The following is a 13,236-nucleotide window of genomic DNA, read 5'->3' as shown; positions in this document are numbered from 1 at the left end:
CATTTTTTCACATCAGATGGCCAAAGCATTGGAGCTTCAGCATCATTCCATCCAATGACTATTCAGGACTGATTTCCTTTGGGATGGACTGTTGGATCTCCTTGCAGTTCAAGGGACTGTTACGAGTTTTCTCCAGCACCACAGTTCAAAAGTATCAATTCTTCGGCACTCAGCTTTCTTCACAGTCCAACTCTCACATACATACATGACTACCGGAAACACTACAGCTTTAACTAGATGGACCTTTGTTGCCAAAGTAATGTCTCTGCTTTTTAATATGCTGTCTAGGTTTGTCACAGCTTTTATTCCAAAGAGCAAGTGTCTTTTAATTTTATGGCTGCAGTTACCATCTGCAGTGATTTTGGAGCCCAAGAAAATAAAGTCTGTCACTGTTTCCATTGTTTCCCCATCTATTTCCCATGAAGTGATGGGACTAGATGCCATGATCTTAGTTTTTTGCATACAGAGTTTTAAGCCAGCTTTTTAACTCTCCTCTTTCACTTTCATCAAGAAACTCTTTAGTTCCTCTTCACTTTCTGCCATAAGGGTGGTGTCATTTGCATATCTCAGATTATTGATACTTCTCTGGCAATCTTGATTCCAGCTTGAGCTTCATCCAGCTGGCATTTCTCATGATGTACTCTGCATAGAGGTTGAAAAAACGGGAAATAGGGTGACAATATACCACCTTGACATACTCCTTTTCCAGTTTGGAACCAGTCAGTTGTTCCATGTCTGGTTCTTGACTTGCGTACAGGGTTCTCAGGAGGCAGGTCAGGTGGTCTGGTATTCCCATCTCTTTCAGAATTTTCCACAATTTATTGTGATCCACACAGTCAAAGGCTTTGGTGTAGTTGTTAAAGCAGATGTTTTTCTAGAACTTCCTTGCTGTAATGATGATCCAAAGGGTGTTGGCAGTTTGATCTCTGGTTCCTGAACATCTGGAAGTTCTTGGTTTATGTACTGTTGAAGTCTCACTTGGAAAATTTTGAGTATTACTTTGCTTGTGTGTGAGATGAGTGCAATTGTGCGGTAGTTTGAACATTCTTTGGCATTGGAATGAAAGCTGCCCTTTTCCAGTCCTGTGGCCACTGCTGTGAAGTCACCCAGTCGTGTCCGACTCTTTGCGACCCCATGGACTGTAGCCCAGCAGACTCCTCCATCCATGGAATTTTCTAGGGAAGAGTACTGGAGTGGGTTGCCATTTCCTTCTCCAGGGGATCTTCCTGACCCAGGGATCAAACCCAGGTCTCTCACATTGCAGGTAGACTCTCTACCGCGTCTGAGCCACCAGGGACACTGCTGAGTTTTCAGAATTTGCTGGCATATTGAGTGCAGCATTTTCACAGCATCACCTTTTAGGATTTGAAAGAGCTCAACTGGAATTCCATCACTCCACTAGCTTTGTTTGTAGTGATGCTTCCTAAGGACCAGTTGACTTGGCACTCTAGGATGTCTGGCTGTAGGTGAGTGATCACACCTTTGTGGTTATCTGGGTCATGAAGCTCTTTTTTATATAGTTCTTCTGTGTATTCTTGCCACCTCTTCTTAATATCTTCTCCTTGTGTTAGGTCCATACTGTTTCTGTCCTTTGTTGTGCCCATCTTTGCATGAAATGTTTTCTTGGTATCCGAATTTTCTTGAAGAGATCTCTAGTCTTTCCCATTCTGTGGTTTTCCTCCCTTGCTGGTCTTTGGAACACTGCATTCAGATGGATATATATATCTTTCCTTTTCTCCTTGCCTTTTGCTCTTGTCTTTTCTTGGCTATTTGTAAGGCCTCCTCAGACAACCATTTTGCCTTTCTTTTTCTTGGGGGTAGTCTTGATCAGTGCTTCCTTCTTACACAGTGTGAAGAACCTTCATCCTTAGTTCTTCAGGCACTCTTATTAGATTTAATCCCTTGAATTCATTTGTCACTTCCACTGTATAATCGTAAGGGATTTGATTTAGGTCATACATGAATGGTTTTGTGGTTTTGCCTACTTTGTTCAATTTAAGTCTGAATTTGGCAATAAAGAGTTCATGATCTGAGCCACAGTCAGCGCCCTATCTTGTTTTTGCTGACTGTGTAGAGTTCCATCTTTGGCTACAAAGAATATATCAGTCTGATTCTGTATTGACCATCTGGTGATGTCCATGTGTAGGGTCATCTCTTGTGTTGTTGGAAGAGGATGTTTGCTATGACCAGCATTCTCTTGGTAAAACTCTGTTAGCCTTGGCCCTGCTTTATCTTGTACTCCAAGGCCAAACTTGCCTGTTAACTCCATGTAACTCTTGACTTCTTACTTTCGCATTCCAGTCCCCTGTGATGAAAAGGGCATCATCTTTTGATGTTAGTTCTAGAAGGTCTTGTAGGTCTTCATAGAACCTTTCAACTTTAGCTTCTTCAGCATTACTGGTCAGGGCATAGACTTGGATTACTGTGAGATTGAATGGTTTGCCTTGGAAACAAACAGAGATCAATGTGTTGTTTTTGAGACTGCATCCAAGTACTGCATTTCAGACTCTTTGGTTGACTATGAGGGCTACTCCTTTTCTTCTAAGGGATTCTTGCCCACAGTAGTAGATACAATGGTCATTCAAATTAAATTCACTCATTCCAGTCCGTTTTAGTCACTGATTCCTAAAATGTTCACTCTAGCCATCTCCTGTTTGACCACTTCCAATTTACCTTGAGTCGTGGACCTAACATTCCAGGTTCCTATGCTGTATTCTTCTTTACAGCATGGAAATTTAATTCCATCACCAGTTACATCCACAACTGGGCATTGTTTCTGTTTTGGCTCTGTTTTGTCATTCTTTCTGGAGTTATTTCTCCACTGATCTCCAGGAGCATATTGGGCACCTACTGACCTGGGAAGTTCATCTTTCATTGTCCCATCTTTTTGCCTTTTCATACTGTTCATGGGGTTCTCAAGGCAAGAATGCTGAAGTGGTTTGCCATTCCCTTCTCGAGCAAACCACGTTTTGTCAGAACTCTCCAATATGACCTGTCTGTCTTGGGTAGTCTTACATGGCATGGCTCATAGTTTCGTTGAGTTAGACAAGTCTGCGGTCCATGTGATCAGTTTGGTTATTTTTTTGTGATTATGGTGTTCATTCTGTCTTCCCTCTGATGGATAAGGATAAGAGGCTTGTGGGAGCTTCCTGTTGGGAGAGACTGACTGTGGGGGAAGGTCTTGGTGAGGGGCTATTCTCAGTAAATCTTTAATCCAGTTGTCTGTTGATGGGCGGGGCTTTGTTCCCTCTCTGTGGTTTTTAGCCTGAGGCCAACCTATGGTAGGGGCAATTACAGTCTTGGTGACCACCTTCAAAAGGTCATGTGTACGCACCATTGTATTCAGTGTTCCTGACTCTGCAGCAGTCCACTGTTGACCCACGCTTCCACCGGAGACTCCTGGACTCTCACAGGCAATTCTGGCTCATTCTTTTGTGGGGACACTGCTCCTTTCTTCTGGCGTGCACAGAGTTTTGTTTGTGCCTTCCAAGAGTCTGTTTCCCTAGTCCTTTGGAAGTTGAATAATCAAATCCCACTGGCCTCCAAAGTTAAACTCCCCAGGCATTCTCAGTCCCTTAGCCGGATCCCCGGATTAGGGAGTCTGTTGTGGGTCCTAGAACTTTCTTGACATTGCTAGAATTTCTTTGGTATAATTGTTCTGCAGTTTGTGGGTTGTCTGCTTGGCAGCTCTATGGTGGGGCTAATGGCGCCCTCCTCCAAGAAGGTTTAACCTCACACGCTGCATGACCAAGGTCTGCTGCAGCCAGAGCCCCTGTCCCTGTGGCAGGCCACTGCTGACCCATACCTCCTCAGAAGACACTCAAACACTCAAAGGCATGTCTGGCTCAGTCTCTGAGGGGTCTCTGGGTCGTGATGCACACGAGGTTTTGTTTGAGCCCCCCGAGCGTCTCTGGCAGGTATGGGGTTTGATTCTAAATCTGATTCTGCCCCTCCTACTGTCTTGTTGGAGCTTTTCCTTTGCCCTTGGATGTGGGGTATTTTTTCTTGGTGGGATTCAACAGTATCCTGTCGATGATTGTTCTTTAGCAAGTTGCAATTTTGGAGTTCTTGCAGGAGAAGATTAGTGCGAATCCTTCAGTCTTGAAGACTGAAGATAGAGACAATAGAATTTCCTCTTGGATTAGTAGTGAGGTGATAGACTAAGGAGGACTGACTGCAAACTTTTTGGCCTTAGCACCAGGAAAGATGGAGTGGATGTCTTCTCAGCTGGAGAAGACTGTAGGCATGCCAACTTAGGGGAGAAGATTAGCCATTCTGTTCTAGATGTGATTGAGACACTTAGTAGATTTTCAAGTACAAATATTGAGTTAGAGGGCTGGATATGGGAACCTGGTATTAAGCAGTTGGTGGGAGAGGGTGGCTCCAAACAGGATATGTAAATTTTGAGGTTGACTTAAAGCCAGGAGACCGGATGAGTTAACGTCACCTGAAAACTGAGTTTGGATAGATAAGAGGTTCTGATGAGAGTTGGAGGTTGTGGTGATGAGTAAGAATCAGTAAGCAGGCTGGCAAAATAGGAGCAAGTGGAATAGAAAGATAAACAAGAGATGGTAGTGTTTGAAAGGCAAGGGAGGAATCTGTATCAATCTGAATAATTGGGTCTTTCAATTGCTACCAGAGTGGTCAAGTAAGATGAGAAGTGAGACTTTGTTAGAGATAGCAGTGTGGAAGGTCACTGGTGACCTTCTGTAGAGTAGTTTGTGTGAAATGGTCAAGTGTGCGTGTGTGCTAAATTGCTTCAGTTGTGTCCGACTCTGCGAGCCTGTGGCCTGTCAGGTTCCTCTGCTCAAGGGATTGTTTAGGCAAGAATACTGGAGTGGGTTGCTGTTTCCTTCTCCATGGAATCTTCCCGACCCAGGGATCGAACCTGCATCTCTTATGTCTGCTGCACTGGCAGGCGAGTTCTTTACCACTAGCTCCACCTGGGCTGGTGAAATGGTAGATATGAAAGCCTTATTAGAATGGATTCAAGATACAGTGGGGAAAATGTGACCTGGGGATAATAAATATAGAAGTCATCTCCCTAGCTCTGTGATTGTGTCGTAAATGAAAAAGGTTTTCTGGTGGTGCTGGAGAAATATATGGGATTGTGAGGATTTGTTTGTTTTTAAGATGGGAATCTGAGGATATAAATTGCAAATGGAAATTACTTAGCACAGAGGAAAATTTTGATGATGCTGGAGAGGTCGATTGCTATAGGGAGGTCCTTGAATAGATGACTTGGGATGGACCTAGAGTAGTACTTGTTAAACTTTGTTTTGTATAGGTATCACCTGCGGTGCTTGTTAAACTGCAGATACACTTCTGTTGGTCTGGAATGATGTCAGTTTCTGGTACCTGTGCTATAATTTGAGTATAAGAACTTAGCACTTCAAGCACAAGAGCTAGCAGGTTATGTTGGTGTACAGTCATACAGGTCAGTGGATATGACACTCTGTTCAGGTGGTTTCTGTTTTCTCAGTGGAGCAGGAAGCAAGTCATTATCCTAGGGTTGAGGATGGAGGAGACAGTATAAAACCATCTAGGAAAGTAGAGTTAAGACTAGAAAAGTAGAACTGTGGGATTGTATTAAGGGCCCACTTATGGTTAGTGGTTATGAATTTAAATTGAGATGGATTGAATATGGTTGTATGTATGTATGTCTAGTTACATTCAGCTGTGTGAGTGCCTGTGAGGGTAGGTGGGCAGTTGGGGTGTAGAATGGCAAGTATTTTGAAGTGGGGAAAAGGGGCAAGTTATTTATGGGTATATGCAACAGTGCTCAGAAATGACAGACCATGGAATCTAAACTGGGAAAGGAGGAAAATGAGAGAATACTAGGTTAAACAAAGAAAATGTGTGGATTTATTGTTTTGTTTTTTAATTGCAGATCTCCTTCTCATCTTTAATTTGCTAAGGAGCTCTGCAGATCTTCAGGAGAGGAAAATAGCGTTCATGTCCCCAGTGTTTTTTCATCAAGGAACATCTGAGCTTATATTCTACTACATAAACTTAGGGAAAAGGATGTCCTATATTTTTGGCTAAAACAAGTAGTAACATCAGGAATTATGATTTTATTTAAAGTGGAGGGTTGTGCTGCAGATAAGGAGGGAGGTCTTAAAATGATATTTTAAAATTGCTTCTTTCAGCTCTAAGAACTATTTTAAATGTATCCCATTGTTTCTGTTAAAATAGATTGTTAGCATCCTTGTAAGTCATAGAGATATGTAATCATAATCATATAATAAAATATTTACTATATGGACAAATACAGAAAGATTTTCAACCATTGGTTTTTTTCTTTTTTTTTGTCTCTTTCTCTCTTTTGGATATTACAGATGACCATGGATGAAAAATATGTAAACAGCATTTGGGACCTTCTGAAAAATGCAATTCAAGAAATCCAGCGTAAGAATAACAGTGGTCTTAGTTTTGAGGAGCTCTATAGAAATGCATATACAATGGTTTTGCATAAACATGGAGAAAAGCTCTACACTGGACTAAGAGAAGTTGTTACCGAACATCTCATAAATAAGGTATCCAACTTTTAAAGGACTGTTGCTAACTGTATTCAACCTAGAAGTATTATTTTTAAAGGTTCCAGGAAGCCTGTAGAAATAATAGTAGCTATGTTGTAAAACCTCACTTAAAAACTTATATTCAGCTAAACTAGAATTTTTGATAATTGAAGGTGGAATTTGTGATCTTTGATAAATATAGTTTCAGAAGTAAATTTAATATACATATGGTTGTTTATGAATAAGTTAATTATAGATCATTATTTTCTTTAAAATGCTTATCTGCCTATTTTAGTTTTGTCTTCTTTGTATATTTGAAAATAAGATGACTACATTGTTTAAAAAATGTTGTCTAAGACTTTTTACCAAATGAAATTGGCCTTATTCATTTTAACTGAGTTTTATTACAATGAATAGGAATTTTTAAAGATAAATTAGTGTTGGATTGTTAACATTATAAAATGGTTCTTTGGTTCCAAAAAGATGTATTTGTTTTTTTTAGAACAAATGTTTTTTATAAAGCAGACTCTTCCACTATAAGTATGTCCTGCTTTAAGATTGTCAGATAAGATGTAAAATACCACAGATAAATAAAAACTTCTCAGAGTTTTTGCGTGGTATTAGGGTATTTGTTTTTTAAATTTTGTTTTGAAAAAAAAATGGAAAAGTTGCATCAATAGTACAATAATTTCTTTATACTGTAGACTTACCAGTTGTCAAGATTTTGCCACATTTTAGCCAATCTTCTATTGGTATTTATTACTATTATTGGTATTATTTTTATTGCCAGACAGAGAATTAGTTTTAGATTCATTTACACTCAAATGCTTTGGAATAGTTCTCCTAAGAACAAGGAAATTCTCTCACTTAACCAAAGAACAATATTCAAAATCAGGCAGTTTAACATGAATATAAAACTCTTGTCTACTATGACCCACATTCAGATTCACCAGTTGTCCCTTGTAACAGTGATGTCCTTTATGGCAGTATGTTTTCTGATCCAGGATCTTCATCCAGGATCACTCACTCAATTCCTCAGCCTGCTTTTGTCTTTGAGCACATAGACATTTTTGAGAGTATAGGTCAGTTGTTTTGTAGATTGTCCCTCAGTTTTTGGTTTGTCTGATTGTTTCCTCATGACTAGTTTCAGGTTGTGCATTTTTGGCAGGAATTATACATAAGTGATGTTGTGTCCTCAGTGCATCACATCAGGAGGCACATGATGTCAGTTTATCCCATTATTGGTGATGTTAACTTTGATCACTTGGTGTCCGCCAGATTTCTCCACTGTGAAGGTACCTTTTTTCCCTTTGTAATTCATAAGTAATTTGTTCAGATATATTTTGAGACTGTGTAAATATCCTGTTCCCCAAGAAACTTTTCATGTGATAGTTTTAGCATCCATTGATGATTCTTGCATGAATCATTATTTCTACAATGGTTACAAAATAATCACTTTATATTTCTACTCTTCTGTAATTCTTTTCTCTTAAATGGAATTACATGAGCAGGTAAATAGTGTCTCATGAAGCAAGGTGATTAAGTTCTTCATTCATTCAGTAGTTGTTTGTTGTTGTTGTTGTTAAGTGCCTAACTGTGTACAACTTTCTAAGAAAATGTAGTAGATGCAAAGAGATATGATGCTGTCCCTTTCCAGGTTTGTTTTTGTTTTTATTCTGATGTGAGAGATGATATACATATTTAGATAACAGTGTGTGGCATCAATAAATGGCTTAGGTATTCAGATAAGGAGATACTACCCTGGGCTGTTAAGAGTTCATAGGAAAGGATGAAACTGAACTGAACCGTGAAAAATTTCGAATATAAGTGAACAATGCAGCAGGTGTTCCCAGGATGTCAGATGTCTCATGATTATACAGAAATAAACTTTTAGGTGGTAAGTAGAGTTGGATTGAGGTGTGTAACAGTTTATGGGGCTTAGTGGAGTGGAGTGTTGCAGAGTTGATTTGGGAATATCTTGGAGAAAAACTTGAATGCCAAGCTAAGGAATTTGGACTTTACAGTGGAGGTTTATTGGAGGTTTTTAAGTGGATGATAATACGACAGAATATTTTAAGATTAAGATGAGAGCGATATAAAGTAGAATTGAGGGAATGTGTGTGCTAGAAACAGAGGAAGACCCGGAAAAAGCTAATTAAGATGATAGTCTAAAAATGTGATGTCAACAATTCTGAAATAAGACAAGATAAAATTTAGTTACTGGGAGAGAATTACGGTGCTACCAAAAGAATTATTGTGAACTTTGGTGGAAAACGGATTTAGAATGGGTAGAGGAGATGACACATTTTGTTTTAGGTTAATATTGGAAACTTTTATAGTTAGAAGTCAACTTAGAAACCATTTTACATGTGAGGAAATTTGTGTGAGAGATTGTAATAAGGTGTCCAAGTAGAGAGATGGTGGGTTTGGAGCTTGGCAGGAACTCAGAACTGGAGAGTGAGATCTGACATTTGGTAGCCTGCACTGAGGAATACGTGTTGGGAGTTCAAAAACGAAAATCCCAGAACCAAGGGATGAAACTTCAAAAGCAAACTATGGTGAACAGGTGTGAAAAATGAAGACTAATATAAGAATCTTGGCATCAAAAAGAGAAGAAAAGTAGAGTGGGAGAGGTTTGTTTAAAGCTGTAGAAGAGAAGTTTGGAGCAGCTGAAGTTTTGGATATGAAGGGAATGTGAAATGGAACAGTGGGGAAGTAAAGGTAGAAGGGGAGCAGATTCTCACAGGGCATGATAATAACGAGCCCAGCTGAGTCTTGCTTAGCATTTACTGTGTGCTAGGTCCACTCCGAGTGCTTTTGAATATGTTCACTTAGTTAATGGTCGCAACCCAAGGAGCCAGATACTACTGTTATTACCTCTATTTAAAAATGAAGAAACCCAGGCACACAGTGTTGGTTATTTGTCCAAATACATGAAATTAGGGACTTCCTGGTAGCTCAGATGCTAAAGAATCTGCCTGCAATAGAGGAGACCCATGTTTGACCCCTGGGTCAGGAAGATCCTCTGGAGAAGTGATTGGCAATCCACTCCAGTATTCTTGCCTGGAGAATTCCATGGAAAGAGGAGCCTGGCAGGCTACAGCCCATGGGGTTGCTAAGTGTTGGACACGACTGAGCGACTAACACTTCACTTTCACAAAGTTAGTAAGTATCCTAGCTGAAAACAGTATTCAAGCATTGTCGCTTCAGGCTGAATCCCTAACTTTTCTATAAATCTCCTCCCGAGGCATAATGAATGGATGAAAATGCAGTAAATATGCTGAAATTAAGGGTACATGTGGAGTTTCATGAAAATTGCCTCAGTGTTTATAAAACTGTAATCCTTTAAATTTTAGTTCTTGGTTTATTTATGGTTAAAATCAAGGAGTTGGCAGGAGTATTTCTGAGATGTTTTAGTTCTAAAACTACTGCAAATCTAATAATTAAGCAGTGTGTCTTCTGAAAATGAGATGAAGAAGCTTGGAGTATCTCCTGTGGGGAATATACTAAGGAATTGGCAAGTGAGGGAAAAGATACCTCTGTGGGAGTTGGCCTGAATGTATGATTTATCTTTCTTCCTTTTGTTTTTTCCTTGTTTTTAAGAAGTGCTTTGCAGCTTGGGCACAGATGTAGGGAAAAAAACTCTATGTGCTTTGATTCAAAAAGTGAGGAGAGGAGGGAAGGTCAGAGTTAATGGGACAGATTTTTGGACTCTGAAACATGGTTAGGTAGAAATTGGAGTCATGTGAACAATAACTCTGGTAATTAAGAGCTTCAGTATAGTCTCTTAAAGTGGTCCCATATCTAAGATTAACCGTTATTTCAAAATATAGTCAGTTCTCTTCAGTATATTCCAGGGAACATATATTCGAGTTGATTATGCTAAAGAATTAAAAAGTGAATATGCTGAACTTTTATTTCTCCTATAAGTATTAATGAAATAGCAGCAGCATCTGAAGATGTTCTTAAAATTTTTTTTTTCTTTCACAAATACTCATTTGACCACCTTAAGCTAGTTAATTTCTGACTAGGAAATATGCCATCATCAGCATATCTGATGATTTCTTTGTTTCAGTTGAATTAAGTTTTTGAACCTCTGCTGGTATCTATGCTTTCATTTTTCTGTTTCCTCTTGATCTTATTTCATTTTTAGTTTGATTTTATAAGACATTTTAATTGTACAAATACAGTACTGTCTGAAGGGGACACTGTTACAAGAAGTCTTAACTGGCAGAGCCATCCTACAGTAGCGTAAATACTTGTCCTCTGATGTGGAAGTCGATTTGTTCTACCAAATAGGACTTAGGGATGTTACTGATACAGTGTGCAGAGAGATAGTTTGCATGTAGATCAGTAGTGCCTGTTTCTACATTGTACCTTCTGCCTGGAAGTTAAGAGAATGATTTAGGGTTCTGTGGTATCAAAGTTATATGTCTTCAGTCTCACAGAATATATCCCTTTTTATGGTTCTGGAAGTGTTCCTACAGCTTTTTGTTCAGTATGCTTTGAGCAGTTAGCTGAACTGCCTAGCTAATGATGTATTTTTTAAAGCAAAATTGTTTTCCATTGAAGTGAACCTTTTAGTGCTGTGGTGTAGATAGCCAGGACTATCTTTTCACGTTGAAGAAATAAGCTTGCTACATTGAAGCACACGTAGAAGTTATAGGCTGTTTCTTTCTTGGTAGTATATTCTTTCTATCTGTAGAAGAATATTTCCCCAAGAAACTGAGACCCAAAGGAATTCAGTGAATTTCTCAAGACCACAAAAACAAAACCTACTGTGTGTTGTGACCTTCTCTGCCTTGTCATAAATATGAAAACATTTCAGAATTCTCAGGGACTATTTTTTTCTAACTCAAATACCTTTAAAGGCATGATTATATTGGAGGAAAAAAGATTATGCTACTTTTAAGTTTTAAGGATTTTAAAATTATAGGTTATTTTGTAAAAGCCTCAAAAGTATCCTTGTAAAATTAATCATCACCAAATTTAACATTCAAAAGTATTATTTGCTGGACTGGCTTGGGTGTAAGAAATACTAAATAGAATGCATCTGATTTCTGCATTCATGGAACAGATAAACAAGTAAACGTTCTATTACTTGTGGGAAGGTTAGGTTAGGATGGAGCCATGTTTTTTTAATGTTTCTGATTTTATTTTATTTTTCAGCTTGATTGAGGTATAGCTGATGAAATTGTCAAATTTAAAGTGTTTGCTTTTTTTTGAGTCATGTCCTTTTAGAAGATTCCTATTTGAGATTCAGACTTCATAGAAAGTCTGTATAGAGGACTTAGCTTTTCTTCTATACACTGCTAACAACTCCATAATAATAAATAATAATAGATATAATAATAAGAGTTTAATAATAAATAATTTAGAAGTAGATGCAGTGAAAAAAAGTACTGGATAGAAAGTAGGGAGAATGAGGCATTAGGCCTGATTCTACCACTAAATATTGAATCAAGTTACTAGATTTTTCTGGATTTAAGATTATTAATGTATAAGATGATTGGGATTAGTTTTGTTAGCTTGAATGAGCATTAAATTTATATGATGATTATGTACCTTGATAATTTTGGGTTACTTAGGAAAATGATAGTTTTTGAGTTTGCTGTTGTCCTTTCATGTGCCATAATACATGTTTAGAATAGAAGTTTTCCCATTTTTAATTGTTTCTTAAGGTCAGGAGAAACTCTTTGGTTTTAATATAGAAAGAACTTGATTATCCTAATCTTGTTATGATTAACAAGTTTCTTAGATTTGCCTTAAGGTTAATTTCCCTCCTTTTCCCCCAAATTTCTACTCTATAGTAATAATAAGGTAGTCTCATAACTGAGTTTATAAAAGCTAATTTCTGTACTGTAAAAGTTTGTTCTTTTAGGAAAATAGCTGAACAGAAAAGATGCTGACTTTTCAACTCTACTAGAAAGTTTATTATTGGTAAAAGGAATATTTATTCCAGTGGTTTTCAAAGTCCTTCTATCTTGTTCTTCAAATACTGTCTTACTTTGATGGCAGTGTGAGGAAGACAGAGTAGGAGGAGCTTCATCCTCTTCACGTTTCATTCATTCAGAAAACTGCTTATTGAGGATCTGTTAATGCCAGGCACTGGGCTATGCATTTGTGTTAAATCAAAGATCTCCATCTTTCTGAAACTTAAGTTAGAGGCTTACATACTTGAATCTGTGCCTTGTAATCCTGATCAGTTCTAAGCACTCTGTTTTTCAGGTAGGAAAAATGATGCTTTGAAGAAGAAGAATTTCAATTTTTAAGTGACTTCTTGTTGAGAGTGTGTGTGTGTGTGTGTGTGTGTGTGTGTGTATGTAAATTCTCTGTATAATAACATGCTACTGTTTTTATTTTGTATGTAGGGTCACCTTTGCTGAAAATGATGTTTCTGTGTAAACTACTTGCTCAGTTTATTAATGTTTCTCCTCATCTTTAGAGGGAGAATGGGAAGAACTGGAGTTTTAAATACTATGTTTATTCATAGGTAAATTTAAATGTTTATATAGTGGTACTAATTATCTGAGGGAATGAAGTTGGTAATTTTATGGTAAGCTCTAGACTGTTTTGTAGGCCACTTACTTAAGTAGACTTAGCTTTTATAATAAAGTTCTTTTAGTGCTTTTCTTTTCTTTCTAGGCAAATATAAATGGATGTAGAGGCACCTTTTAAATAGCATTGTATGTACAAAATGTATCGTAAATATAGTGAT

General features: G+C 38.1%; 1 protein-coding gene across 3 annotated transcripts in view; it reads left to right on the top strand.

The window, feature by feature from the left end:
- Positions 1–13,236, top strand: part of CUL3 (cullin 3) — a 105,340-nt gene that overhangs the window by 24,578 nt on the left and 67,526 nt on the right. Inside the window, exon 2 of one of the 3 annotated variants that reach the window (XM_069574675.1) lies at positions 6,339–6,536. The exons of 1 other annotated variant lie outside the window; for it this stretch is intronic. In XM_069574675.1, coding sequence (XP_069430776.1) covers positions 6,339–6,536 — 198 coding nt within the window. Of the gene's footprint in view, positions 1–6,338; positions 6,537–7,662; positions 7,814–13,236 lie in introns of those variants that run through there. One more of the 3 variants, XM_069574677.1, reaches the window with a different exon arrangement.

This window comes from Ovis canadensis, chromosome 2, assembly GCF_042477335.2.
Source record: "Ovis canadensis isolate MfBH-ARS-UI-01 breed Bighorn chromosome 2, ARS-UI_OviCan_v2, whole genome shotgun sequence".
Lineage (NCBI taxonomy): Eukaryota > Metazoa > Chordata > Mammalia > Artiodactyla > Bovidae > Ovis > Ovis canadensis.
The sequence above is the reverse complement of the archived record's forward strand: the minus strand, read 5'-3'. Positions and strand labels throughout refer to the sequence as shown.